Genomic DNA, 27,110 nt, shown 5'->3' with positions numbered 1-27,110 from the left:
TCTTGGCATAAACGCTGATTCTAGAGGTGGAGAAAAAACAAGAGCTGTGACTTGTTTGAAGCAGAATCATACATAATATTTCTAACAACATGAAACCCTCCAACAGACTAATGACATCAGTGGAGGAGGCTCCTATTAAGCTCCCTGAGCGTCAACACACATGTTCATTCTGTGTAGGTGATGTGTGACAAACTCTCCAGGGTCCCTGCAGCTGAACATTAGGCGTGGGCTGCCTACTTGTTATAACGCCGCTGCCTCGAGGGTGTGAATGAATGTCCGACCAGAAGAAGTGATACACACGAAGCACCATTTGGCTGAGAAAGAAAGCCTCGGCGGAGAGAGCGATGCCGGTTGTAGCGTTTGGCTGCTGATGCAGGAACAGATGGGAACCCAGTAATGTGAAGTGGGGACCGTTTCTCGACAGCTTGCGGGCGAGCCTTTAGCGCAGCAAGTGGTTAAAGCCCTCCAGATTTTCAGTTTTATTTCTGATTTGCAAAGGACGGCTTCAAAGAGACGCAGAGGCAGGGGATTTAGCAGAATTAAAACGTGGGATTTTTCAACTATTGATATGCACCCATGTCAGTGTCTTTCCTCATAATCTGTCATCTCAACACCATCTCATTTAACTCGAGGACTTCACCCATGAGCCCGCTGCAATTAGGCTTAACCAGGCGGCCTCTGTTAAGCCCATTTTCCTCAGCTCACTCACCCAAAGGGCATCTTAATTAGACATGGATACTATTTGTCCTTGCAGCTGATGAAGGCCATGAACAAGTCCAACGAACACGTGCTGGCCATGGGGGCGTGTTTCAATGATCGGGCCGACTCCCACCTGGTGTGCGTCCAAAACGATGACGGGAACTACCAGACGCAGGCCATCAGCATCCATCACCAGCCTCGCAAAGGTGCTGACACAGAAACAAGATTCATCACATTTCCTTTTATCTCTCACTCTGTCTGGTTTTTATATCCAGCTCGTCTGCAGAGCTGTTTGCCTGAAAATCCTCCTCCTGGCTGTCTCTTATTATCTCTCTTGTCCTTTCTGTTTGCCTGAGAACAAATTGACCTCAGTCAGTTGTTGATTCGTGAAGTGAAGTTGTGATTTATTTTTCTCTTTGTATTGTTTCTACAGTAACTGGAGCCTGCTTCTTTGTGTTCAGTGGTGCTCTGAAAGCCTCATCGGGCTTCTTAGCCAAGACCAGCATTGTGGAAGGTGAGAACTGTAACAACAAACTACATGCTGGCTGTAAAAATGCTCAAATATTAGCAAAAAAATATTGGTATGAAGCTACCTAACAAAAGTCTCCATACACATAAAGAATAACGCCCAGGTTGGCACAAATTCATGATCAGTGCTGCAACTAGGGTTTGAAGATATAAACTTACAAACTGCCAAAGATTTTGCTATACAGTTATTTTTATAACTGTTTCTCACATCTCTGTGTGTATTATGCTGTTGTGGGAAATATTGCAAACCAGTGAGAAAGACTGCTTCATGGCAATATGTGACTCCTTTGTGATTTTGGCCACAAAGTGACAGCATACTTAACTTTTTGCCATGTATTTAATACACTGGAATACCCATCTGCATCTGGTTATCACTATGACAACATCACATACCAGCTGAAAATAAGGTCCAGAAACAGACATCGCCATCTGATAATTTTATCTAGAAACAGTTTCTCAAACAAAATTAATGAAAAAAAAGGAAAAATATACTGTGAAAGAGGATTGTATCCATATTTTCCACCACTAGCTTCAACTGACAACCATCTAATTATTAATCTGCTCATTATTTTGAATTTGTTTTGTCCATAAAATGGCTGAAAAGAGTTAAACTGTCCATCACAGTTTCCTGAAGCCTTGAGTAAACAGTCTAAAAACTCAAAGAAAGTCAGTTTACGATGACATCAAACAGTAAAAAGCAGCAGATCCTCACATTTAAAAAGCTGAAACCAGTGAATGTTTGACATTTTTGCATGAAACATGATTAAAAAGGGGGTTCCCTGGTGATTTAGTGTTGTAAATTTCAGGGGTCTCACAAGAGAGACTGGTGCTGTACAAACATGTGCAGCAGGGGTGCACAGTAGCTCAGTGGGTAGGGCGGGCATCCCATGTACAAAGACAATGCTTGGCTGCAGCGGCCGCAGGTCTGATTCTAGCCTCCAACCCTTTGCTGCATGTCATGGACTCTCTGTCCCCTTTTCATATTTACATACTGTCCTAACAAAAATAGGCAAAAGCTGAAAAAAAAAGCCTGTGCAGCAGAAGCTGAGATGTCCTGATATTTGGTTGCTAGTATGGTATGCTGCACTTCCCATATTTTCCACCAAGAACATATTTTCATTCACCTGGTAAATACTCATATCTGTCCAGCCTCACATTCGTTTAAGGATTTCATAAATCTTCCTCTGCAATTTTCCACATTATTTTTAGGATGTACAGACTTAAAGGCAAAGCGTTCTGATAAATATATGTTTGCTATTTTGATATCTGCTTGCAAGAAAGCCCTCACAAGGTGCTGGTTGCTTCCTGAACCCCCACATTAGAGGAGTGGATCGATACTGTAAATGATATTTATGTTATTGAAGGATTACTTTTTCTCTTCATCTTTAGAAAAATACGTTCATTAAATTCGTGGGTGAAATGCGTAAGACTCTTACGACCTAATTTTGTGGAGGTATCATACAAAAGACCCTATGATGTTTAGTCGAGCAAACGTCATTGACTGCTATTCTATTTTTGTTTTAAATTTTTGTCTATTTAATCTCTCCTCAAGTCTCCCCGACATATGGCGCTTATTTGACTTAATCTCTCCCAAAATGTCCTACAAAGTTCTTAAATTGTGAAAAAAAAATAAAAGAAAATATTAGACTGAAGCCTGAGGTGATGTCATAAAAAAACCTAACAGATTTATATAGTATTTGTTTCAGCACTAATCATAATGATGGATCCCCCTCTCCCTCTGCCCTTAGACGGTGTGATGATCCAGATCACAGCTGAGACCATGGACTCTCTACGGCAAGCCCTGAGGGACATGAAGGACTTCACCATCACGTGCGGCAAAGCCGACCAGGAGGAGAACCAGGAGCTGGTCCACATCCAGTGGACGGAGGATGACCACAACTTCAACAAGGGGTGAGACAGGAAGAGAAAAGAGCCGGTGAACAGACGAGGAGAGGGAGACGGAGGAAGAGATGCATTTATGTCATGGACAATTGAACTGATAGCTTCCCAACCGCTGCTTTTACTACTTCTCTATAAAAACTCATTATGCATGCTCGGGGAAGCCCTCTGGAGGAAAGTCTCAGCCGGGTGGAATGATGCGGTTTGACGTGGCTTTGAGATACAGACCAAGGCAATCAATTTTACAGCAGTACTGATAAAATCTGCAAATATGAATGTGACTTTTGACTATTAAATATAATGGAGGCCTTTCACCAGATATTCTATCAGTTCATTAACAGAACAGTGTCTGCACAGGAGCTGTTTTAACCCTTGTTTCACCAGATAAGTTAACAGCTGTCATGCTGCTATCAGAGCAGGATAGTTACATATTTACTGCATTATACGCCATGTCTGTCGTTTGGTTACTGTTTGACTTTCTTTTTCCTCAGGCCTTCTGCACTTTACTTGTGTTCTTAATAGAATAAAATAGGTTAAAAAAAAATTGAACTTTATTGTCATACCGATAAGAGGGTCATCTAGCCTTTCACAACATAAAAAGGCAGAACATGCAGCATGTAGAACTGAAGAATAAAACACAGTACACCAGTGAAAGATACAAGTAAAATACTTGTTTTTAATTTAAAATGGTGATTGCGATGTTATCGGGTTTTTTTGGTTGTTCTCTCATTCAGTGAAACCATACTCTGCCCTTCCCCACCTCCTCCTTACTCTTCTGTTTTACGTTGACACTCCGTTTTTAATTCTCTGTTTAATTAAACACTGTTGTTTCGTGGGTTTTTGTCATTCAGTGTCATCAGTCCAATCGACGGGAAGTCTATGGAGTCCATCACGAGCATCAAGATCTTCCACGGCTCGGAGTTCAAAGCCAATGGCAAAGTCATCCGATGGACAGAGGTACAATACAACTGACACTTTGTATTTTAATGAGTAAGAAAATCAAGCCATGTTTGGTGTTTTTAAGTGGAACTCTGTGAGGCTGGGGGTTCGAACGCTTAGTCTTTTTTTAACTGAGACCAGCACTGTCTTGCACAGCACTGAGTCAGCACTGTGATTAGGTTTGATTCACCAACAGTTCAGGTTCAGGGATTGTGTTATTTACTTACATCACATCAGACATCTAGTGCAGCTTTAAGACCTGTTTCTTTTCCTGTTATTTGTGGAAGAAATAGGATTAAGGTTTGTTTATTCAAAGAACGTTATTTTTCAGCTCAGCTCTGTTGATTTAATGATGTTTTTTTCCTTCACTACCTTCTCATTGTCAAATATTAAACAAATCCGAGTCTAGTCATCTCTTACAGAATGTCGTGCACCATTCTTATGCACCTGGGATCTGAGTCAAATGTTAAGTTCTTGTGGGGGCTGTGCATTTATATGCCATGGTTTTCAGGTTTTCGGGCTGTCTGACCGTCTGTCCCATTCCTGTATATGTGGTATCTCAAGAACGCCTTGAGGGAATTTCTTCTAATTTGGCACAAACATTTACTTGGATTCAACGATGAACTGATAACATTTTGGTGGTCATAGGTCAAAGGTCAAGGTCTGTGTGACCTCACCTGTCTCATTCTTGTGAACGTGATATCTCACCTTGAGGTAATTTCGTAAAATTTGGCACAAACGTTAAAAGAATCCATAGGCTAATTATGACAAAACTTCACACAAATGTCTAACAGGATAAAATAATGAAGTGATGACATATATATTATATCCAAAAGGTCAAAGGTTAGCTGCACCGTGACATCATAATGTTCTGCATAAAACAGTTCTCTAGCCTTTACTCAACGTCATAACTCAGGAAGAGAAGGGGAGACAATTGGTCAGATACTGAATTGGTGACACTAATCTTGGGTGTCCACCTTGACACTGTGCTGCTTGTGTAGGTCTTCTGTGCTGCTGGTGGAAATGTGTGTTTGAAGCATCCGTGTTTTCACAGCCATGGATGTAAACTTTTAGAGAAACTTGACCGGTGAGCGGAGGCATACAACTGTGGGGTGGTAATAATGAAAATATTATCATGTGTTTCTGTCTGTCAGGTGTTTTTCCTCCAGAGTGAAGATCAACCCAATGGTCTGAGCGACCCGGCCGACCACAGCCGGCTGACAGAGAACGTGGCGAGAGCTTTCTGCATGGCGCTTTGTCCGCACCTGAAGCTGCTGAAGGAGGACGGCATGGCCAAACTGGGACTGAGGGTCACGCTGGACTCTGACCAGGTGGAATGATTCAGATGTTACAGAGACATTACTGCAAGCACAAAAACTTTATGTAGCACTTCTTAAAACAAAGTGAAGGTGTAACACAAAAATGGAGTGATAAGAGACGGACAATAATATGCTTTTGTTTCAGCTGTATATTAATATAAATTTTACACTGTGGGTTTTGCAGCTGTTCTGATTGACAGCCAACTGAATCTAGATGTTTGTGGTGAGGATCCAGTCTGACCTGTCTTCATCGTTACAGGTGGGCTACCTGGCAGGAAGTAACGGCCAGCCTCTCCTGCCTCAGTACCTGAGCGACCTGGACAGCGCTCTGATCCCCGTCATCCACGGCGGGGCGTGTCAGCTGAGCGAGGGCCCGGTAGTCATGGAGCTCGTCTTCTACATCCTGGAAATCATCTCCTAGAGGTCTTTGAGATCGTCACTTCCAGACATCCTTTTTACTTTCTGACATCATCTCACAGCCCGCTCCTCCATCATCTCCCTTCAACCGTTTGCACTTCAGAAGAGCCCGAGAAAACTGTGGCGTGCCAGGCGGGGTAGCATTCCTCAAGTCAAACCTATGCATCCAACCGCCGTCTGTTCTGCTCCGGAGGCCGCCTGGGGCCTGAGGAAACTCAGAGCAGGATCATCTTGTCATGTTGTCCTGTGTACCTGAACCTCACCTGACAGGTACTCCTGACCTCTGGTGTTCATGTTAGGGTGCTCCGAGCAGGAAATGAACACCAGAGATCATTCGCCATCTGACCCCTGTGTGGTGTTACAGTGTCTATAAGAAGTATTAACCCCCCTGGAAAGTTGAGTTTTGTTTTTACAACAGTGAATCAAAGTAGATTTGATATGAAATGACTCTCCACAAAGTCATAACAATTAATTAGAAATATAAAACATAAAATACTTGTATGTGTAAGTATTTACCCTCTTTTAATGGGACACACTTAAACAATTACTCCATGCAGTAACACCTTCAAAATATACCGCAGTGTGGACATCATCTGCATCACACGGCTTAGTGCAACAGATCACCCAGATCCTTTATTGATCAAGAATTTGTGGCTGAAATAGCTGCCAGAGGTGCAGCTAATATATACTGACTTGGAGGTGGTAAATTAGTGATGTCACGATACAGGAATTTCTATTTTAAAAAAATATCGATATTCGATACCACAGGGAGAAATTGAGGGCATAAAACCTTATTTTTTTTATTAAAATATAAATGTAACAATGCTAGAACCTGACAGCATCTTTACTTGGATAGTAGCAGAGGACAGAATGACGAGAGAGGAAGAATACACAGCTGGTACCAGTGTATCGATAGAAAGAAAATGGGTATCGAAACTGCTTATTTATATATAAAATTTGGATCAGTCTGAAGAGATGTTTCCACATTAAAGGGTCTTTTTCTGTTTGTCAGTGTGAGAAAACCACTTTAAATCTTCTTTGATTCAGTGTTGTAACACAATTAAACTTCCAAGGAGGGTGAAAACTTAATTATAGGCATTGTATGTCGCTCACTTGTCACTCCAGTGTCACTGTGGCAGTCGGGGGGTCCTGAAGCACTGAACTCTGTGGCCTCTGTGTAGCACGGATGCTCATAAACGAGGGAGATTCATATCCACCACTGAAAGGCCTGGGCTGTTCCTCTGAAGTTACGTTAAAAAGGAAATTACAAATTATCAGATGAGGAGTGGGAGGGTGTGTCTGTGTGGCGAGTTTAGTTTGTTTTTTGTTTTTTGCACCATGGTGCTCAGTGCCTGCAGCAGCGACTCATCAAGTGATTAAGAAAAGACATTTCAGCTTCACTTCTCTTTAAGCTTTACTCATCAATCACCAGATGCTTTAATTCATGGATAAATCCATTAACCTGCTGTACATATTTTTGTAGGCATAATTACTTCATCCTAACTCTGCATCTGTAGCCTCCAGAGATCCTAGTTTAAAGACAGTGTTACTGAAGCGACTGTCATGGACTCCTCTGACTGACGCTCTGTGAAATAAGATTACAAAACGCCCTTTTTTTGTCCTACAGTAGACAGATGATTTAAAAAAAGGTTCCAATGCTTTATTGATAAACTCAATCTGTACATAAGGCTGAAGAGGGAAATCAGTTTTTAAATCTCATCAATCACTTCATCAGCTTCAGTATCATCAGCGCTTGTTGTTTGTCCTGCGGTGGTTGGAAATAATCACTCGAGTTATTTTAAAGAGAATAAGTGTTGAAGATGTAAAGATATATATATACATAAGAACTGTATGAAATTGCAGAAGCAGTGCACTGGATTCTAAGCCATTAACAGGAGAGCGAAAGTGAGCGTCAGGGTTGCTGCTGTGTCCTGGAAGACGTTTTTTTTTGTTTTTAACAGCAGAAAAGAAAAATTCAGTGTGTGTAAAGATTCGGGGTTCCTGCAGAAACAAGTTTGATTGACCTGAAGCTGAATGTATTTCATCTCACATTTCCCTGCAACTTCTCGTCCTCCCAAAGCCCTGAAATCATGAACATCCCGCTCCAGACTTTTCAAAACTTTTTGGACCTGCGTGGGAACCCTGCAGATTGCTGATCCGTCGTCTTCAAAAGGCCTAAACTGTTTTAACTGCATCTGTAAACAGATCACTGCAGCCCGTCTCTCTCTGCTCTGGACTGTGCTCTCCTTCAGCTACATGGACCTGGAAAAAATATAAGAATGTATTCCTCCTGTTTCTGTTCAAAATCTGCAAAATGTGTGTTTTGTCTCTGGCTAGACTAATCACCAAAAACCACCCTGTCACATCAAAATGCTCTGTACAGTAATCATTCTGCATTATGGCAACTTCTCCATCTTTGAACATGCTAATATAAAACCAGAAGGGGCTACACAAAAAAGTGCTGTAGACACAGTACGAGTTTTTTTTGAAGCATTTCATCAGAGAAACACAATCTCGTCATCACAAGTGAGAATCAGACAATCACATGAAAATCTGCAGACGAGCCGATGCTTCGACCAGTTTAAATTAGACCCGTAGCTGTTCTGTATTCGTTTAGTACTCAATTTGAAGTATTTTAGGAGCTACTGTAGCAAAGTAATGTTAGTGAAGCCGATTTAAAATGTTCAGTAAAGACTGACTGAGAGGTCAAAAGGTCACCAGTTCTGGGTTTATTACTGTGATCATACCAGAGTTGGTGTATCTCAATCACTGTGTCTTCACTGTGTGACGTTCATCAGCCGCCGCCGTCGCCGGCAGTTCTGTTTTTATAAATTAGCATTAATGAAGAGGAGACGTGAGGATTTATTTTTCTGACTTCCTGTTTTCTGTTATCTTTTGTTTTGACGTTATCTGACGTGTGCAATATGTCCTGAATCCAAAAGAAAAAGGTGCAATTTGTTTGACTGAAAAAGTAGCATTTTCTTTTTGTATTCAGTTGTAAGATGTTACTATCCAAACTTATAACACTGCATGCAAACAAGCTTGAAACGGTGAAAGAGCAAAATCAACTTTACATTTCAACAGTTATATCTTCTAGTTTGTGGATGAAACTTAAAGAAAAAAAATCCACTCCTTCAGTTCTGTCATTGACTGGGTTTTGTTAAATATAATTTCTTTTTTTTGTTTGTTTTTTAAATAAACATCAGTCAAAAATGTTTGAAAAGCCAAAAACCCTGTACATCTTTTTTTCTTTACACTTACAAATGTCAAGAAAAGTGGTCTTTATCAAAAAAACTGTAGTATATGTAAAATAAAAACTTATACAAAATTGAATTGAGTGCTTAGTTGTTGTTTTTTACCTGAAAGAAAATACTTGACAGTCAAAAATTAAAACCAGATATTTTTTAATTGGTACATTTTTAGGCAGGGTAGGCAAATTCAGTCTTCAATTAAAAACAAAATATAGCCATAATTCTGTTTTTGGGATTATTATTACAGAGATTATCATTTTGTAAATATAAACAACATGACATCATCGATCTTTGTAAACAAGTATGTTTAAACAGAAAATAGAATGATGGGTAACAGTGTTGTTAATATTTATGCCAATGTTTTATATTAACGCTGCATTGATTGATGATGTTTTTCCTCAAATGGAGAAAGAAAGAAATGTTGTGACCACAGTAACGTAATAATGTTACAGACAGTTTTGAGGTAAACATGTTGGGAAATGTATTGATGTAGTTGATTCAATGTGTGTGTTATGGCTTCTTGTGGAGCATTTTTCACAATGCTGCAGTTAAAACTTTAAAGGTTGAGTGTGAAGGATTTAGTGGCACCTAATGGTGAGGTTGCAGAATGGCCCCATTTAGAGCCAGTGTTTGGTTTGTCCCTTCTGGGCTACTATAGAACACAATGGCTGACTCCGTGGAAGCAGACCCGCTCCGTGTGCAGATATAAACAGCTTATTTTAAGGTAACAAAAACACAACAATTCTTATTTCAGGTGATTATTAACAAATTAAAACATGTTTGTGAGATTATATTCCATGTTTGCCAATAGATGCCCCTAAATCCTATGCATGAAACCTTTGAAGGGTCAGTTCACTCAAATTATCACCACAGAAAACTTTAAACCTTTAACAGCATCGTATCTTTTCAGAAATGATCTGATTACCTTTATAACTCAAACCAGCAGCGTTCATTCAGGATTAAATCTTCAGTAGAAAGTTGCTCCAATAAAACTACTTTACAGGACTTTATATTTATGAAAATGCATGTTAACAGACAAAACAGTCTCCCTGTGAGGTCAATTTAGTAGCTGTTCGAAACGTTTGAACAGCGTTAATGTTCAAATTTCCATTTTTTCCAGGCACTTTAAGGATGACTTCTCCATGTTGGCTCAAAGCTGAGACTGAAAGTTAATTATTGTCCAACTATTTTTCCCTAGTTTCAATTTCCCAGGTCATAAATCAGCTTTCCATCTCAACATTGCTGTTAAGTATTTCATTTTCCAAATCTCTGAGCAGCACAAAACATATTCAGTCTGCATTGGTTGATATCGCAACAATAAATAAGAAAATATAAATCCTTATATAATTTAGGTGAACTGGCCCTTTAAAACAATGAAGGATTCAGGATCTGATGCATAGCTGTATAAGGTAATTACCACATTTAAAGGATTCATCCGACACTTTGGGAAATACACTTGATCACTTTCTTATCCAGATTTTGATGAGAAGCGTCAGGAGGTCATTAGCTTAGCTTAGCTTAGCACAAAGACCGGAAGCGGGGGGAAACAGCTGGCTAGCCTGGCTCCGTCTTACGTTTAAAGTAATACATCTGCCAGCAGCTCTAAGACATCACTAACTGAAGTCTTGTGAATTAATGAGCTTTAGAGGTGAATTTTTGAACTTTGAGTTGTGCTAGCTGTTTCCCCTTGTTTCTAGTCTTAATGCTAAGCTAAGCTAATTGTGTCCTGGCTGTAGCTTCATAATAAAGACAGACACGAGAGTGGTATCAATCTTCTCATTGACCTTAGCAACAGAGCTAATACGTGTATTTTCCCAAAGGTCAAACTATTCCTTAAACTAAAATATGTACAGGATACTATCAAAGTTTACTCATCCAATCATGTTTACTTATAAATGACCTTTTAACCACCATATGTGAATAATGTTTGCCTTTAAATAACATTAACATTTAGCTTTTTAAACTAAACTCAGTTGTGAGTCTGCACTGCTTTGTGCTATTAAGTGTAAACAACAAATAAATCTAACACACCTAAAGCCAAAGATATGTGAGTGTGCAGTTTAGTGACCACAGTTAGAGGACTTACTATTCAAAGTGAAAAGTGCCAAAAATCGGAGTGTGGTCTTTAAAATGATTACATAATCGTACCTTGTGTAGTATCATGATTTCTTGGCTTACTCCTTTAAAACATAATTGAGGGGTGCTGCTGCATCCGCCTGCGTTCTCACACTGAAAACCAGATGAGTTGTGAGGGGAAAAATAATTTAAAATAAAGTCCCGTCACATATTAAACTCTCCTGAGCTCTCATGTCATCGTAATAGGTTTGGCAGCTAAAGGGCGACTTCAAATATGCAGGATCTTACAGCAACAGTGATTACTTTGGTATTAGTGCATAGGTGCAGTTCTAGATACCAGAGCTGTAATAATATGAGGAATATGTACACATTCTTTGATATATTATCTAAAGTCATGCCGGGCAGCAGGATCAGGTTAGCTCGACACTGAGCCCCTTAGCAGAGACACACACTGCCGGACGTCCTCCAGGAGATGGAGTGATGCACAAGGAGGCTTCTTGGGAAAAAAAAGAGTGCTTTTCATTACGCTAACGTGTCTCTTCCTCATGGTTTGGCTCCTCCCAGCAAAGTTGAAGAGCCAAAGCAGGCAAAAGAGAAGCCCTTGGTTCCATAGCATCATGCTGAAGCGATTGTGCTACATGTGGAGGTGAGGCGTTTAGATATATGTGTTTCCTCGCTCTAAGCTCCTCCAGAAGCCTCCTCTCTCCTCAAGTTGCATTTAAGGGATTGGAAGATTCTCCATGATACGTGTCAAAGAGGACGTGTAAGTTAGCATAATGAAAAGCACCCAGTGATCATTGCCTGAATAGTTTTCTCTGATTCAAGGAGCCTTCACCTTGTTGCCCACAAGTCTGCCCCGCTGCATCACGAGCTTACATCTGCATCCCATCTATGTGAATCACCAAACAAGAGAGCAACCCTGCCCTCCATTTAGACAACAAGTATTTGTCCATCAGCTGGTGTCACACTGAAGACAAATGGACCAGCTGACCTACCATAAACCAGCTCCCTGCCTCCTCCTGGTGGACTGCAGTGTGAAAGGGAGCTCGTGTCTTGCAAATGTGCAAAAGTTTTAACAAGTCAAAGACCCGTGTAGGTCTGAGTTGACTCTGAACAACAGACTGTCCTCTTCACATCCCAAACTCTATCCTCCGAGTGTTTATGATTGAGTGCCTTTAATCTGCAAGACAGAGAGGTTGTTATCAGTCAGGTGAATGAAATACACCCAGCTTCATATTTATCATACAGACATACAATCCTCTCATCTAACCCTCAGCAAGAAAGTGAATGAGCTAATGTCCTTTTTCTAATATTTCACTTCATTCAGTTCAGTTCAGACAACAAAAGAAGAAAATTACCTTTTATCTTGTGAATCATCGTCAGTCTTTCAGCAGCATCTAAACAACAACCTTGGAGATAAAAAAGAATTATCATCAGATGCTTTTACATAACTTTAGCTTTGTCTTTAGCGATAACAATGCTGCAAAAATATTATCACTGAATATAAGACCTGCATTCCAACACCTATTTATGCCAGAAAAGGATTCAGTATGTCACAGTATGTCAAATGCAGTATGCCAGAAATACCAGGATGTCCATTTTCCAGTATACAAACATGTTTTTCTGACTATTCTGACCCACAATCCTCTGCACAGCGGAAGATACGTCACATCGACTGAGCTGCAGACAGCTGACAGACACCGAAATGACAGATAATGGCGCATTCATGTCTACAAACTACTTTTCTTTTTGTGACTTTTTTTTTTTAGCAAGGTCAATGTTCAGCAACTATTGTTATGACGAAGTTGTATGTCTCAGCTGTATGCAACAGTATCTACTTTGTAAAAGCAGCTGCAGTACTTACTCAAAGTAAAAAAAAAAAAAAACTAGAAGTACTACAAAGCAGCTGTATGTCTCCGTAAACGGGTCAATTTGCAGTAACAGTTTACATCTATGTGAGTCCAGACTCATATGTCAGCCATGACAAAAGGCAATACTTCAAATATGAATGCTGCTGCAAAGAAGCTACAAATTCTAAAACATGGATGCTTCACACACATCTTCCCCCTGGCAGCACAGAAGATTCACACTCAAGATTAGAGTCATCAATTCAGCATCTGTCCAGTTGTCTCCCGTTCTGTTCCTGAGACATGATGTTAATTAATGGCCAGAAAAGTGATTTTGCAGAACATTATGATGTCACAGAGAAGCTGACCTCTGACCTGTTGGATATAAAATGTCATCACTTCATCATATTATCCTGTTAGACATTCGTACGGAAATTTTGTCATAATTACATATGAATTCTTGAGTTTAGTCCAGAAACATGTTTCTTTAGGTCACAGTGACCTTTGAATACCAAATTCTAATCAGTTCATCGTCGAGTCCAAGTGGACGTTTGTGCTAAATTTGAAAAAATTCTCTCAAGGCCTTCTTGAGCAATCGTATTCACAAGAATGGGACGGACAAAACTTGAATCCAAAATGCCTCCAGCCACTGCTATCATCAGCATGGTGGCATAAAAAAACCCCAGCGTTAATATTACCTGTTAAGGGTCGATCACCAGCCAGCGCTCGGTGCTCGTCTGCATGTCCTGCCCGCTCAGCGGCTCTCGCAGTCGGACCTTCACTTCAACACGACCACCTGTGGGTTTACGCCCATCCATCACCTGACACCAGAGACACAAGGTTTGAAGTTACCAATATTCATTCTGTCTGTCAACATCTTAGATAACAAGACTGACGTGCCTCCATCTCTCTTGACCAGCTTTGTTTTATGGTGTCCTTTTTTAAAATCTCACTCACCTCTACGATCTCCCTGATTTCACTCTGTGACTCCAGTTTTTCCAGCTTTAGGAGGGCCGTCCCGATCGGCTTGTCGCTCCGCAGGAAGCCGCTGTGAGACGACACACAGCGACAGCATCACTGCCACAGTCTCAACACTAAACAACACACAGCTGCTCTGACGTGAATGCAGTTCTGAGATCACTCACTGGCTTTCATCTGTTTACTTGTTAGTGTTTGTTGACCAGCTTGTACATAAAACTAAAAGTAGGAGTCCAAACTTCAAGAACCATCCCCTGTGGTTTTACATGTTTTATAGCATTAAAGAAGCTTTGACTTTTGAGGTTTGAGCCACTCATTCCTAAAAAAACACGGCACCACATCCGCTGATCTCATACTGCTGCTGTGGTCGATTACCAAACTGAAGACGAGAGAAGTCATCGTCCTGTAGTGTGTGCAGCTGTCGGTGACTCACCCTTTGTGCAGCAGCTCCAGTTTGAGGCCTTTAGAGTTCACCACCCTCCTGAAGCCGCGGTGGTTACGGTTGATTGACAGGGTGAAGCTCTGGTTATATTCTGGTTTAAGAGAGGTCACAGATGAACAGATGCAGCCTTCTCCAGACACATATGATGTGAACTTCTTAATTCATTAGTTAAAAAAATCTTTTGTAAACTAAATTTATAAAGTGAATGAATAACAAAAAAAAACAAAAAAAAGATCTTGTAAAGTCCCTACACTGAGAAACTTTCTGGATATAATGAGCTAGTATTGTTTCTCATTATTTTAAGACACTTAGTCTTTTTCTTGATACAAATATATGACCACAAATCTACAGCGACGCATATGTCTCACCTGGGGAGTTAGTGTTCTTGATGACAGCTGTTTTGTGTTTCTGTGGCTGCTCCTGGTGGAAACAAACACAAACCAAACACTTTAAGGAGAGAAGTCACTTGTTTAAACCATCTCAGCAGCCTGTGGTGGCTGTGAACATGGAAACGAGCTGCTGTAGTTCGAGTCTCTTACCGAGCTGGGGTAGGGGAAGTCAAACTTGACGTATGCATCCAGATCGTTTGTTTGAATCCCTGAAGGACAAATGGAGTGTATCACAAAGCATCAAGCAATGTTTAGATTATTTAGACCTTATAATCTTGATTGAATGTGAAGGTTTTAACAATAAATTGGTTAAAAAAAAAGAAAAAAAAAGGTCATAATGACATAAAGGTCACAGCAACCTCTATTTTAGACTCTCAAAGCAGGGCTTCAAACACAGAGAAGAATGAAGCATGAAAACCATCATCTAGAAGCCTCTAAAATTAAAGCTATAAAACACCATGTGGACTTGCTGTGCTGTATGTGAGGACTGATAGGTGAAGACTTCTGTTTTTACCACTAGGAGCAGGAAGATTCATCCCTTTGACGATAATAACAACCATGTCAGTGCTACTCAGGTCTGGAAATATCCTGAAAGGGAATGAAAGAAGAGGGGAAGACAGAACATAAGTTAAAAAAAGAGGAAAAAAGATTTACTGCTTTGGCTTCTAATTGAAGCACAAAAAAAGGACAAAAAGTTTGACAGTTACTTTAGGTTTGAGCAAAATATCAAAGCACAGCTCAATTTATACATACCACCCTGGCACATTTCAGTGCACCACAGGGAATACAAACCGTGCTCTATAGTGAGGCTGTAATATATCAAACATACACACTGACAATAAATTCTACCTTTACATAGATAATCATGTTTAGTTACACATTTGTCATACACTGTAGCATAATGCATATATTTTTATATACTTCTTTTATTATATTTTTGTACAATTCCTCTATGCTTATAGAAAAGCAACTGTTTAATACTAATTAATACATTTAAAGGTTTATCAGACGGCAGATCACTGAACAATGGTTTGTAATCCTCATGGTCAGGATTTTACAACTCTGTAAAGTTTTTACGGTGGCAAATATTTTATTTTTCCTGGCAATGATCATGAGGTATGCAATAGAAAAATGGTGTTCACGTTGCAAAGTCATCTGCCAGGAATATACACTTGCTTGTAAATGACTAGCCAACGCAGCACATGAAGGGTAACAGCAGCAATGTGGGGCTGCTGTCAGTCTGAACGTCAGCCTCATTCAGGTAGCAGTTTGCAGAGATGTTGAATTGAACTGAATTATACTGAGAGGGGTTTTTGACTTTTTGCCCAGCCTTTTACAAACATGAGAGGAAGATTATTAGAAACTACAACACCGCCACTAATGAGACCTTAAACATACAGTCACACTGACACCTCTCCTAACATTATAATTGAATTAAAACTGCATTACATTGTTCCAGACATGTACCTAATAAAGTGGCCAGGGTGTGTCTATATTTCAACATTTTTATTATTTAAACAAAGCATCTTTTACTTTAACCCAGGCAATGCCAGTTTCTATATTTTTTTTACTTTTATAACTAATAAAACAGAATTTGTTGGAATAATAAAAAATAAAAAAATTGTATGAAACTTTAGTTGAACTTTTGCAGAGCAAAACCGACCTGACAATGTGAAACGATCTCTCCTCAAAGTGATGTTTCGGAGGAGGCAGACCTCTCGACTGAGCCAGCTTCAAAATTTCCAAACTCTTCTTACATCTCTCCGCCATCTTCTCAAACCTGAAGAGCACGCACACATCAGCACATCATGCTGTTATTGACTGTATATTTTATCATCTAAATATTCAGGTATACAATCAAAGACACAAAAATTCAGACAAGAAATATAATTATTTAATCATATTTTCTATATTTGATCTAAATAGATAATCAGATTTATTAATTGATGAATAAAGTTTGGCATTATAACTGAGTTTGGAGCTTGTGTGTATTGTTCTGACACAGGAAGCTTACTTCGTTGTTTCCGTGATGTTCCCCAGGTGTGTGAACTGCTTGGAGTGAGTCATGCATTTCTAAAAAGGATGAAGAGGAAGACGAAATCTCAGACATCTCAAGGAAAATGTTCATCTTCACAGCAATAACAAGAACAGTGCAGAGCAACCAGACTGGGACTAGCAATACAAATGCTTTTTTTGGCATCAGAATTCATTTGGTAACTTATATATATGTTGGATTCTAGAGAAAGTTTCTCCAAGGCCACTGGATTTCTGAACATCAAGAACAAACAAGAAGTTTACTCGTATGATTAAAATGTTATCGTAAAGAGAAAAAAAATATTGAAATGCATTCATTTAAAACTAATTAAGGAGATATACCAATAAAAACTTTAATTAAGAACAGTGAACACGACAACATGATAATCTGTAGCCCTGCAGTTTTACCTCGTACTGCTCTTTCAGGATCTTGGCCAGTTGTGCGTAAAGCTGCTCTGCTTTCTCTGAGATCTGCACGTCGCTGTGATGAACCAGAATGAAGTCGTCGTCTTCGTCACCAGGGGGCGAAGGCACCTACGGGGAACAGCACAGAGAGCATCAACCACAGTAGGCCTCCATGAGCTCTATTATTTCTTAATTCCGTGCCTCCTTGTCTCCTCTTTCCTAAGTCTTCCTGCCTGTGACCAAGCGCACCATCTTGTGTGCAAGTTTTCCTAAAATGCATCTCAAGGAAATAAATGAAGTGAGAGGCTTAGCAGAGAAGGTATGAGAGAAGGTGCAAAGGTGTATCCATTGCAGAAGTCTTTTTGGCACTTGTGACATATAAGGCTGAGCTCAGACTACAAGAGTTTTAAAATCCTAACTGATTTTGAAATCGGGTTGCATCAAGCACATGAGGACACACAAAATTTGAAAATAATGGTGCATCACATTACAGGACAAGAGGCATCAATCAATCTCTGAATCACTTTCTTCTCATCAAGTTCAAAGTACGTTGTGCTATAAAAAACTTGACATATTCTAGGGCTACAACATTAATCAGAAAAAAATCTAATTTCTCACAAGCAAGATGTTGCCATTTTAACACAAACAGTTCCTTCCACAAGGTAAAGAACCTCAATAAATAAATAAAGCTGTGACATAGAGTGAATCACCCATCTGCTCACCGTGCTGATGTCCACAGACTTGCCGCTGCGTGCTGCCTCGATCATGGGTTCGAAGCCCTTGGCGGTGCGGAGGAAGATCTTGGCCTGCTCCATGTCGTTCTTCTGCTTCGCCTGCAGAGCCGCCTTCATGTACTGCTTCTTCCTGCCCTCCAAAAACTCCAGTTGCTGAACCGCTGTAGGACGAAGAATGTCAGAAAGTAAACAGACTGTAAACAACTATGTAGTTAAAGGGTTATCTCTCTCTTTAATTGTCACAGAAATGAAATAGTGTTGGGGTTTTAGATGGCATGCGTCCTTTTAGGGACTGACCTGTTGGTGAGAGTCCTTCTCTGGCAGATGTCCTGTCAGGTGAGGCTGACGGAGACCTTTTCCTTCCTTGACCTGGGGTGGGGACATCCAACGTGATCTTCTTTGGCTCTTCTGGAACAGCAGGCTTCGACTGCAACAAGCACAAAACAGGGTATCAACAATTTATCCACTAATACGTATAAAACATTATAATGTGCAGCTGATAACCAACCTCCTCCTCCTTCTCATCTTCTTCCTCATCTGCTACTTCGGTAGCATCAGTGGAGGCGAGCTTATCGGCTGCCTGCAGAGCAGCAATGAGTCCCTGTTCAGCTCCGGTTGCCTTCAGGCCCGGGATTGGAGGAAAACCTGAGAAACATAAGCAAATTTGTCATTCTGACTGGCATCACATATCTTAAACGCCACATTCTAGTTTTACTCTTTCTATAAAGTACAAAAACATGTCCTTATGTAGCTGATACAGAGACTCACTGAAGGCTTTTACAGTGACACAGTTCACAGTAGCACCCCAGGACAACAGACCCAGAATGGCAATTCAAATCCAATTTTACGGAGCTAAATGTGACTTGGAAATTACACCGTCGACTCAAAAACATGAATGACAAAAGAGTCTTACCAGGGGGCACCGGCAGCTCCTCAAAGTTGACCGCTTTTCCTGCTTTGTGAGCTCGGATGGCACTCTGGTATTGCTGCAGAAGGAGAGAGGTGAAATATTATTTCACAGCTCAGCTTATGCTGATGTGATGCTGTAAAGGAAGAATGTGTTGCTGTAAAGTACAAAAAATGTTATTGAGAATAGTGCCATTATTGTCAGTAGTTTTACTGTTGTCATGCTGTCTTTAAAATAACTGGCTATACAGTATATATAAGAACTAACTGAAAAAAAGGAGCTGTAAGCTTATAATGTTTCAGCTTCATTCTATTATGATACCTGTAACTGAAACATAATCATGTAGAATGATGAAACCTGACAACAGTTTTAGCAGAAGAGTTCTGTAAAGGTAGATACAGACATCGGAAGGAGTCTTTCGTCTTATACCTTGGCGATACGGTCGTGCATTCGGGCCTTGCGATCATCTCCACTGGCTTTGGCCTGATTGGACGCCTCCACATACTTGGCTCGTCTCTGCTCCAGAGCCTCCAACACATCTTTGGGAGCTGCAGGGGCTGATGGGGGTGCAGTGGCTGAGGGAGAGAGGCCACAACATTTGGTTTTTTGTTCTTTTATTGTGAGATTTTACCTCGAAGCTAATATTATTAAACAAGATTATGAGTCTACAGCCACACTGTGAGGCTGTTTTAGGAGACATCAGAGGTCTCATTACAGAAATGTCCTGCATCTGAATCCTATCTAATGTCTGTTTAGGATAACATTTAGGATTATGGGTATTACAGAAACAGATTTTCCAATTGCATCTTAAAATAGGATTTCAATGTTACAGAACTGTCCTAACTTAGAATTTCCCAAGTTAGTACTCCTGAATTAGGACGGCATACATCCTGTCCTACATTCACAACAACTGCCAAAATGGCAGCAGCACTGTTGTCAGGTCTGTATGGCAAAGACAATTAAGATGGGGAACAACATGAACACCAAAATATAATATCTGAAAGACAACTCAAACCCATTACACTTTAAATTTCCTGGACCATGTATATCAACTGCAGATTAGTGCCTCCAACTCCTCTTAACTAAAATTGAATGCAACTTTTTTTGTCCACGACAGTAAGCCAGCTGACCAGTGACAAGTGAGAGCCGTCAATATGATGTCTTGTCCGTCTCAAGGAGCCTACCGCCGGTACATTCTAATCAAAGATACAGGCATGACAGGACGAGTGCTGATTAAAAAAAAAAATCTAATTTACAGTTATAGTTAGGATTTCTCAAGTTGACATAAGAGGTCTAAGACATGATGGGACATGCCCATGAGTTTAGGAATTGCTTCTGTGATAGGAAGACAGGGTTTTTTTTCGATCTTTAAAACTTAAGTTAAGATAGGACAGGCAGTTAGGATATTTATCTTAATGAGGACCCACAGCTTTAAGCTAAATGCTTAAATGACAATGCTAACATGCTGACGTTTAGTAGGTAGAAATATATCCTGTTCATCAACTTAGTTTAATTTGTTGGCATGCTAATATTTGCTAATTAGCACTCAACACAAAGTACAGCTGAGGCTGATGGGAGTGTCAGTAGTTTTGCAGATAGTTAATCAGAAACTAAAGTACTCAACAAATTGAAATTTTGACCTGGTGACTGCACTCAATGACATATCAGGGGATCACCAAAGTCAGTAGAATTTATCCTCATGAGACCTTGACTATCTGTACCAATTTTCATGGCACAGTGGTGGAGGAACCAACAGTGCCATCCCTCGTGGCGTGCTGCTGAAGTGGGGTACTGTTTTAAATGTTTCGATACTTATGCCTGATAAATGGCAGGTCCTGAAGTTATATATATTTTTTATACTTCTTCTACAAAATCCTTTCATCATTTAACAAAATAAGCTAAACCTCTAGATGCATCAGTGCTGTCTTAACACAAAGCGCTGTTCAAGAAGTTTGCCAAATAAAATCAGAAAGCATTTGACTGAAGAAATATATACAGAGCTGTGAAGATTATTTGGTTGGTCGTCAAAAAGTATCAATGTTTGACATTAGCTGGTTGATATGAATTATGTTAAGAGAAATAAGGGAGAATTGGAAACACAACTGCATGACTGGTCAAAAAGAAGCTTGTGCCACCACGACAGCACAAGCGAAGTACAGTTACAGAATGTTGAAATTATTAATACCTGGAGCTGCTGCAACCGGTTGGGTGACTTCTACGTTTTGCCCAGCAGTAGGTTCCTTCACTGGAGCAGAGCCTCCTCCTGGACCTAAAACAAAACAACATTTTGAACATACAGAAGCAGATATAGCAGGTTTCTGTCCGGTAAAATCCATCCTTCCATAATCTGAAACCACTTATCCTTCAGGGCTATGAGGAGGGGTGGGGGCTGGAGCCGATTCCAGCTGACAGTGGGCATTGGACTCAAAGAGTGGGAGTAAGAAGCCAAATCAGCAAAACTTTGTCTTTTCCTTGTCCTCTTCTGACTCTGATATTTCCCCCTTAACCTTTCATTCCTCCATGTTTTAAAAAGAACTGTATAAAATGAGTTTGTTGTGTGTGATACACTTATTTCCTGTTATGGCAGCATTCCTCACCCTGTCCTGGAGATGGAGGAAGGCCACTTAGGTCGACTGCTTGTCCTTTTTCCAACGCCTCAATCACAGCATCGAACCTCTGCACCAAAAATACAACAAACCACCAACTGTCAAACATAATGATGGTCTTTGTCTTCTTCCAAATTGTTGGCATGTTTCACATACTTTAGAGGGAAATCCTCCAGTCAGAATATGCAGCAAGAGACTCCAACAGCTCAAATAGTTATGTGTAACTGCATGTTAGCAAATTAACTTTAAATATATATTTGTTTTTAAATCGGAGACATTAAAAATTTCTAAATTGGTTCATGTGTTTCAAAATTTGTCATGGTACACATTCTTCTATTCGTCATCATTAATTTCCTGACACTGTGTTAAAATCATAGTATTCAGTAAGAATACCAATGCTGGCACACAACAGAGAAACCTGTTTGTAGGAGATTCAAATTTATACAAAACACAATGCTGTTGTTACAAATTTTGTATAGGGGCCTCTGTCTTGGTTTAAAAGCAGACATTTGTGGTTGTCCTCTTTGTACTCACCTTGCTGGTCTTGAAGTAAAGCCTAGCTTGATCCAGATCTCCCTGCTTCTTGGCCCTCAGTGCTGCCATCTTGTATTCTTTCTGCCTCTCCAAAAGCAAAGTCTTGGTTGCCTCGTTGGCTGTAGATCACGCGGACAGAAACACACAACAATTACCACAGTGAAAGGCCACATTCATCACTTATTGAGAAGCTAGAAGACAACCTCTGTGCCTCGACAATTTAATATATCTGCCACTGAAAAAAAAACAGATTGGTACTAAAAAAGAATTTCACATGCAATCTGGTAATGTGTTACCATTACCGATAAATATAAGGAGGCCTAGAATTTACATTGCCTGTGACTTAATTCCTATAACAGTGTGTCAGTGTGTTATACGCAGAGTGCTGGAATACAGAATAAGAAATCAAATTATAGATTAAAGTATCTAATGAAGTTTATTTGTGGATTATTAAGCCTAACACCCCATCATCTAACCAACTGGTCTCAAATTTAGGGCCAAAAAATAAATCAAATCATTACGTAACTCAAACATCAATTCACATAGGAGAAAATATACACCTATTTATTTATCTGTAACTTTTAGATTTTATTTGATTTTTTTGTTTGTTTTTCTTACTACTTATTTATCATTATTAATATCCATTTTAACAATTATGATTTTTTTTTTTTGTGTGTGTGTGCATCTCACCTACAAACTTTGTTATACTGAATTTATTGATACACACATGTAATTGTTTATTTCTGTTTGATTACTAAAAAGTACACAGGGATGGGGCTCTCTTGGTGCAGAAACACATGGGGCGGGGTTTTGTTGTGTTGATCTAACCCAATTTCATAATCAATATAACTGTATAATCCAAATCACACAGACCATCTGTTGGACTGGTCTGAGGCTGGTCGGCAGGCTCCTCTGTCGGCTCCTCTGGAGATGGGATGGTGCTCAGAGTGGGTGGGGTGGTGGGGGACAACTGCTCCTCTTCACCGCCAGGGGTGATGATCCCTGGTACAGCAGGCGGTGGCGTTGTGGCCTCTGACTCCCCCTGCTGATCTGAAGGAGTGGGTTCAGGAGGTGAGGGAACAGGGGGCGCAGGTCGAGGGGGAACAGCAGGACGAGGCGCGGCACTTGGGGCTCCAGTGGCAACAGGAGGGGGGATCCCTGCCTCGTCCACAGATCTCCCTTTTTTAACAGCAGCTAACATTGACTCCAGATTCTGCAGAGAGCAAAATGAACAGTATCAGTATCATCTGCACCTGCATGACTGCAGTCCAGTGATTTCAGGCACAAATTATAAACTATATAACAAGACAATAAGTACATATCATAAATTATGGGCCCTGAGAACTGATTTAAAAGATGACAAACAGTAAAATGTCGTCCTTAAGGGAGCTGAACAATGTGATCAGACATGTAAATACCTAAAGATTGTAAGAATCTGTAGCTGTTGGGCATGTTTAGTGTTGTTGCTCACTGATTTAAAGAAGAGGCCTTCACTAAGGAATTGTTTTCAGCTGAAATACTGCTTTGATTTTTTCTCTTAAAATATAAAACGTATGTTTGGAAATTGAATAGCGGTACTCAGACCATTAAAATAACTGGTAATAAAATAAAAACTTGAAAAGCTTCTCAACACAGAGGTACTACACTTCCCTCTGTGCTACGTGAAACAGTGAAATGTTGATTATCATATTAGATGTTGGGACATTTCCAGCTGACATTTTTTAGTATTTGAAGTTTGATTTTGTAAATGTTCCTTATTTATAATTAATAAAACAAATGGTTACCAATGTCTAGCAAGGCATCCTTTAATAAGGGTTCTTAAGTTGTAATTAATGGCTTTATAATTGGTTAGTTAATCATTTACTGATGCTTTTTAGATTCATTAAAAGGCATTAATGAGCTAAACATTTGGGTTGTAAAAAAAATAATTTATGAACACCTTATTAACATTTAAAACTGCAGACTTGATTATTATTTAAACCTTTTATTAATAACATTAACATTTATAAGTACAGACTTGACAGCTTATTAGAGAGTGAGAGACCCATGGAGCATTTATGAATGGATTATATCATTTAGAACTTTAACCCTTTATTACCAAACAGGCAGGATATTTCACATTTTAACTGATCTCAAAGCACTGGTAAAGTGTTTATTCACCATACTAAAGACACTGGTTACAAGTTAAGATCCTTTTATAAATGGTGCCAACAATTCAATCCATTTCAAAATCCCATCCCATATTTTAACTATGACAGACAATAGTTCATAATTAAAACACTGCTGTGACTCTGCACCTTGATCATATATCTTGTCACGAGCTGGTAGTTTCACTCACCTTCAGGCCACGCTCATATCTCCGGGCTTTGGAGGTCTCCCCTGCAGTTTTAGCATTTTGTAAGGCCGTCTTGTACATGACAATTCTCTCCTCCAGTGTATGCTGAAGAGTGCCAGGAGCGGCAGAGGGAGCCTTTACTTCCGGCTGCTTTACCAAAACAACATACAGATACTGTCAACATTATCAGAAAACAGCTGGTGAATCCACGCTGTAAGAAATTACTCAGAACTGTGGGTTGAGAAAGTATTTGTCACAGATAAATAATGGGAGGAAAAATGCTGCAGTTTCAACATATCTATATCTCACCTTTGATCACTGGTTTAAAAACTAGTCACACAAACTACTTCAAGGAGACCCGGACACAGGTGAGATAGGTGTCAGGAAATGTGTTTACAGAAATGCAGAAACTTACCAGAAAGATTCAACCAGTCATGTTATTAAGTAAATGACTATTGTTAGGAGATGTGACTATACTATAAAAAGATCTGAGGTGATTTAAGATTAAAACCACCAGCTAAATTTGTAAACCAGCAGCAGCCAATGAGGACAAATACATCTACCCTTTCCTGTTACTGGCAATAGCTAAAATTCTTTTTCTTATTTTGGTGGCTGGTGAGTCAATTACAATGCTGACAGCAAGTAACATGTTGTGTACCTGCGGAGGTGGCGACTCTGGTGTTTCAGCTTGAGGAGATTCAGCAGTGGTGGAGGATGTGGAGGAAACATCCTCAGCTTCCTCCTCACCCACCACTTCCTGTAGCTCTGCCTGATGGGGGAAAAATAGAGCAACCAATCAACAGCCAGCTTTGACTGTTCTTACACAAGGCTCCATAGAGGCACAGAGTGTGAGACAAGTTTTCCGTAAAACAGGCAGTTGTTTGACAAACGAAAGCTCTGCAAACCAAAATGTGCATGTGTAACGAAGGCCCTACAAATCAATAAATAAAAAACAATAAACAACATACTTAAACTAAAATGCATGGCAACATACCAACCAGGTCAGATGTTTCGTTTTGTTCCTTCTCTTTTGGGTCACTGTCTGTGCCAGTAATGAAGTGCACCTCTGATGGTTATTACAAGTACACCTGCACCTGTCCAGCTCAACTCTGCACTGCAGAAAAACTGGTTTCTGCTCCAGTTGTTTAACTAGGCTTGAAGGAGGATCAGTAGCTGGAGAAATTACCCCAAATCTTTGTAGGAATATCATCTTTGTGGCTACAAAAATCAGCCAATCACCTTAAAAACACAGTATATCTAGAATTTAGGGGACTCAGAAAATAAAATGTGCTACTGCTTTTATCTTTTGTAGGCTTGACTACTATAACATCTGTCTTTACAAATCTCAGCAACAACTTGATCAGACAGCTTCTTCAGAACGCCGTAACAAGAGTCCTCACTTCAACAAAGTGGAAAACATCCATTCATTTCTTTGCACTGGTCTCCTCCACCACACAATCATAAACTGAACATGTTGACACTAGTATTGCTCTGAGGATTATTGTATTTACATTCTTGAACGAAACACTGCAGAGGCAAATTCATCAGGGAAGTGTTCTGCATAACAAACACACTAAGACACGATATTCTCATTGTGTGGAGCTTGGTGGTTGTTCATGCATTTGCAACAAGATATGTATGTCAAGCCTGTGTATGTGCGTGGTTGTGAATATACAACAGAGTGAAAAAAAAACTGAATTTCCTCTTCAGGGATTACTAGAATACGCCTACCTTCCTTCCTTCCTTCCTTGCTTTTAGCCACTAAAATACCAGTTAAAAATAATAATAAATCATTTGATATGAAGTGCCTTTCATGTGACCCAAGAAACTAAAACAATAAAAACCCTGGCTAAAAAGATACACAGTAGTCGTCTACATTTGTCACAGGACTGACACATTTAGGATTCTTAGTGTTTGAAGGCAACAAGACATTTAAACCATGTGGCTGACGGCCAAAAGGCCCAAAAGAAATACAGTTTTCTTTTGTCTGATAAATGGACTCTCAAAATCTAAGCAGCCACAAACTCTGGCATGAGAGCAGTTCTAAATATACAGTAACACCAACCAATAGATCTTCATCGTCCTCCAGGTTACTGTCATCTTCATCATCATCCACATCTCTCATACACTCATCTGCCATTTTTGCGATGTCTTCCATGGGCAGTGGGCCTATGACACAAACATGATGCCATGTATCCAGCTGGGTTTGTATTTGAGATCATCAACACATATTACATGATAGAGCAGTAATAACGTAGATGTCAGCAGGTCTATCTATAACTACCATAACCATTCTGCTAGGATAATAAATATGGAAAAATGTTTCTTTGCCATATTGTTTTTGCCAACTTAGATGTATCCAATCATGCTATGTGGCCATTTGAATAAAAATAATGTGTCCACATACACGCTTCTAACTGTAACTGTACTTTCCAATGGACTCAAAATACTATTATTTGTAGTGCTGATGTTAATGTTAATTCTTCTGTACCAGTCAAAGAGCCAATTTGGGCTCAAAACATCATACTTTTTTATTGGAGTAAAGAAAAAGAAGATTAAAAGGAGCAGATAACAGTGTAATAAGTCCTTTAGGAGACAGAAATCAGTGAGCACGTTTACATGCACACAATAATCAGATAACTGGGAATAATCAGGTAATGGTAATAATCCGATTTGACGTGTTTACATGCACTTCAATAATCTGACAATCAGAAAAACCTGGTTTACATGATTCAGTCCTTCAGTTGGATTTCTCCCCAAGTACATGACAT

General features: G+C 39.8%; 2 protein-coding genes across 4 annotated transcripts in view; one reads left to right on the top strand and one right to left on the bottom strand.

Annotated features, from left to right (window-relative positions):
* Positions 1 to 9,123, top strand: part of zfyve9a (zinc finger, FYVE domain containing 9a) — a 35,144-nt gene extending 26,021 nt beyond the window's left edge. For both annotated transcript variants that reach the window (XM_050074555.1, XM_050074554.1), the window contains exons 14-19: positions 755 to 905; positions 1,133 to 1,213; positions 2,976 to 3,138; positions 3,978 to 4,083; positions 5,220 to 5,396; positions 5,644 to 9,123. In XM_050074555.1, coding sequence (XP_049930512.1) covers positions 755 to 905; positions 1,133 to 1,213; positions 2,976 to 3,138; positions 3,978 to 4,083; positions 5,220 to 5,396; positions 5,644 to 5,805 — 840 coding nt within the window. In that variant the 3' untranslated portion in view covers positions 5,806 to 9,123. The remainder of the gene's footprint in view (positions 1 to 754; positions 906 to 1,132; positions 1,214 to 2,975; positions 3,139 to 3,977; positions 4,084 to 5,219; positions 5,397 to 5,643) is intronic.
* Positions 9,124 to 9,188: 65 nt separating this feature from the next.
* Positions 9,189 to 27,110, bottom strand: part of cc2d1b (coiled-coil and C2 domain containing 1B) — a 21,273-nt gene continuing 3,351 nt past the window's right edge. Inside the window, exons 4-26 of one of the 2 annotated variants that reach the window (XM_050074556.1) lie at positions 26,405 to 26,508; positions 24,998 to 25,108; positions 24,343 to 24,489; positions 22,878 to 23,217; positions 22,005 to 22,123; positions 21,462 to 21,540; positions 21,050 to 21,133; positions 19,294 to 19,439; positions 18,871 to 18,943; positions 18,466 to 18,602; positions 18,255 to 18,384; positions 17,946 to 18,118; positions 17,227 to 17,352; positions 16,799 to 16,857; positions 16,448 to 16,564; positions 15,299 to 15,372; positions 14,935 to 14,993; positions 14,764 to 14,815; positions 14,387 to 14,486; positions 13,933 to 14,023; positions 13,674 to 13,796; positions 12,487 to 12,537; positions 9,189 to 12,308 (exon numbers count right to left, since the gene is read on the bottom strand). In XM_050074556.1, coding sequence (XP_049930513.1) covers positions 13,677 to 13,796; positions 13,933 to 14,023; positions 14,387 to 14,486; positions 14,764 to 14,815; positions 14,935 to 14,993; positions 15,299 to 15,372; positions 16,448 to 16,564; positions 16,799 to 16,857; positions 17,227 to 17,352; positions 17,946 to 18,118; positions 18,255 to 18,384; positions 18,466 to 18,602; positions 18,871 to 18,943; positions 19,294 to 19,439; positions 21,050 to 21,133; positions 21,462 to 21,540; positions 22,005 to 22,123; positions 22,878 to 23,217; positions 24,343 to 24,489; positions 24,998 to 25,108; positions 26,405 to 26,508 — 2,441 coding nt within the window. In that variant the 3' untranslated portion in view covers positions 9,189 to 12,308; positions 12,487 to 12,537; positions 13,674 to 13,676. The remainder of the gene's footprint in view (positions 12,309 to 12,486; positions 12,538 to 13,673; positions 13,797 to 13,932; positions 14,024 to 14,386; positions 14,487 to 14,763; positions 14,816 to 14,934; positions 14,994 to 15,298; positions 15,373 to 16,447; positions 16,565 to 16,798; positions 16,858 to 17,226; positions 17,353 to 17,945; positions 18,119 to 18,254; positions 18,385 to 18,465; positions 18,603 to 18,870; positions 18,944 to 19,293; positions 19,440 to 21,049; positions 21,134 to 21,461; positions 21,541 to 22,004; positions 22,124 to 22,877; positions 23,218 to 24,342; positions 24,490 to 24,997; positions 25,109 to 26,404; positions 26,509 to 27,110) is intronic. The other variant, XM_050074557.1, reaches the window with a different exon arrangement.

The sequence above is a fragment of the Epinephelus moara genome, chromosome 21, assembly GCF_006386435.1.
Source record: "Epinephelus moara isolate mb chromosome 21, YSFRI_EMoa_1.0, whole genome shotgun sequence".
In the NCBI taxonomy this organism is placed as follows: domain Eukaryota; kingdom Metazoa; phylum Chordata; class Actinopteri; order Perciformes; family Serranidae; genus Epinephelus; species Epinephelus moara.
Note: the sequence above shows the minus strand (reverse complement) of the source record. Positions and strands in the feature narration are given on the sequence as shown.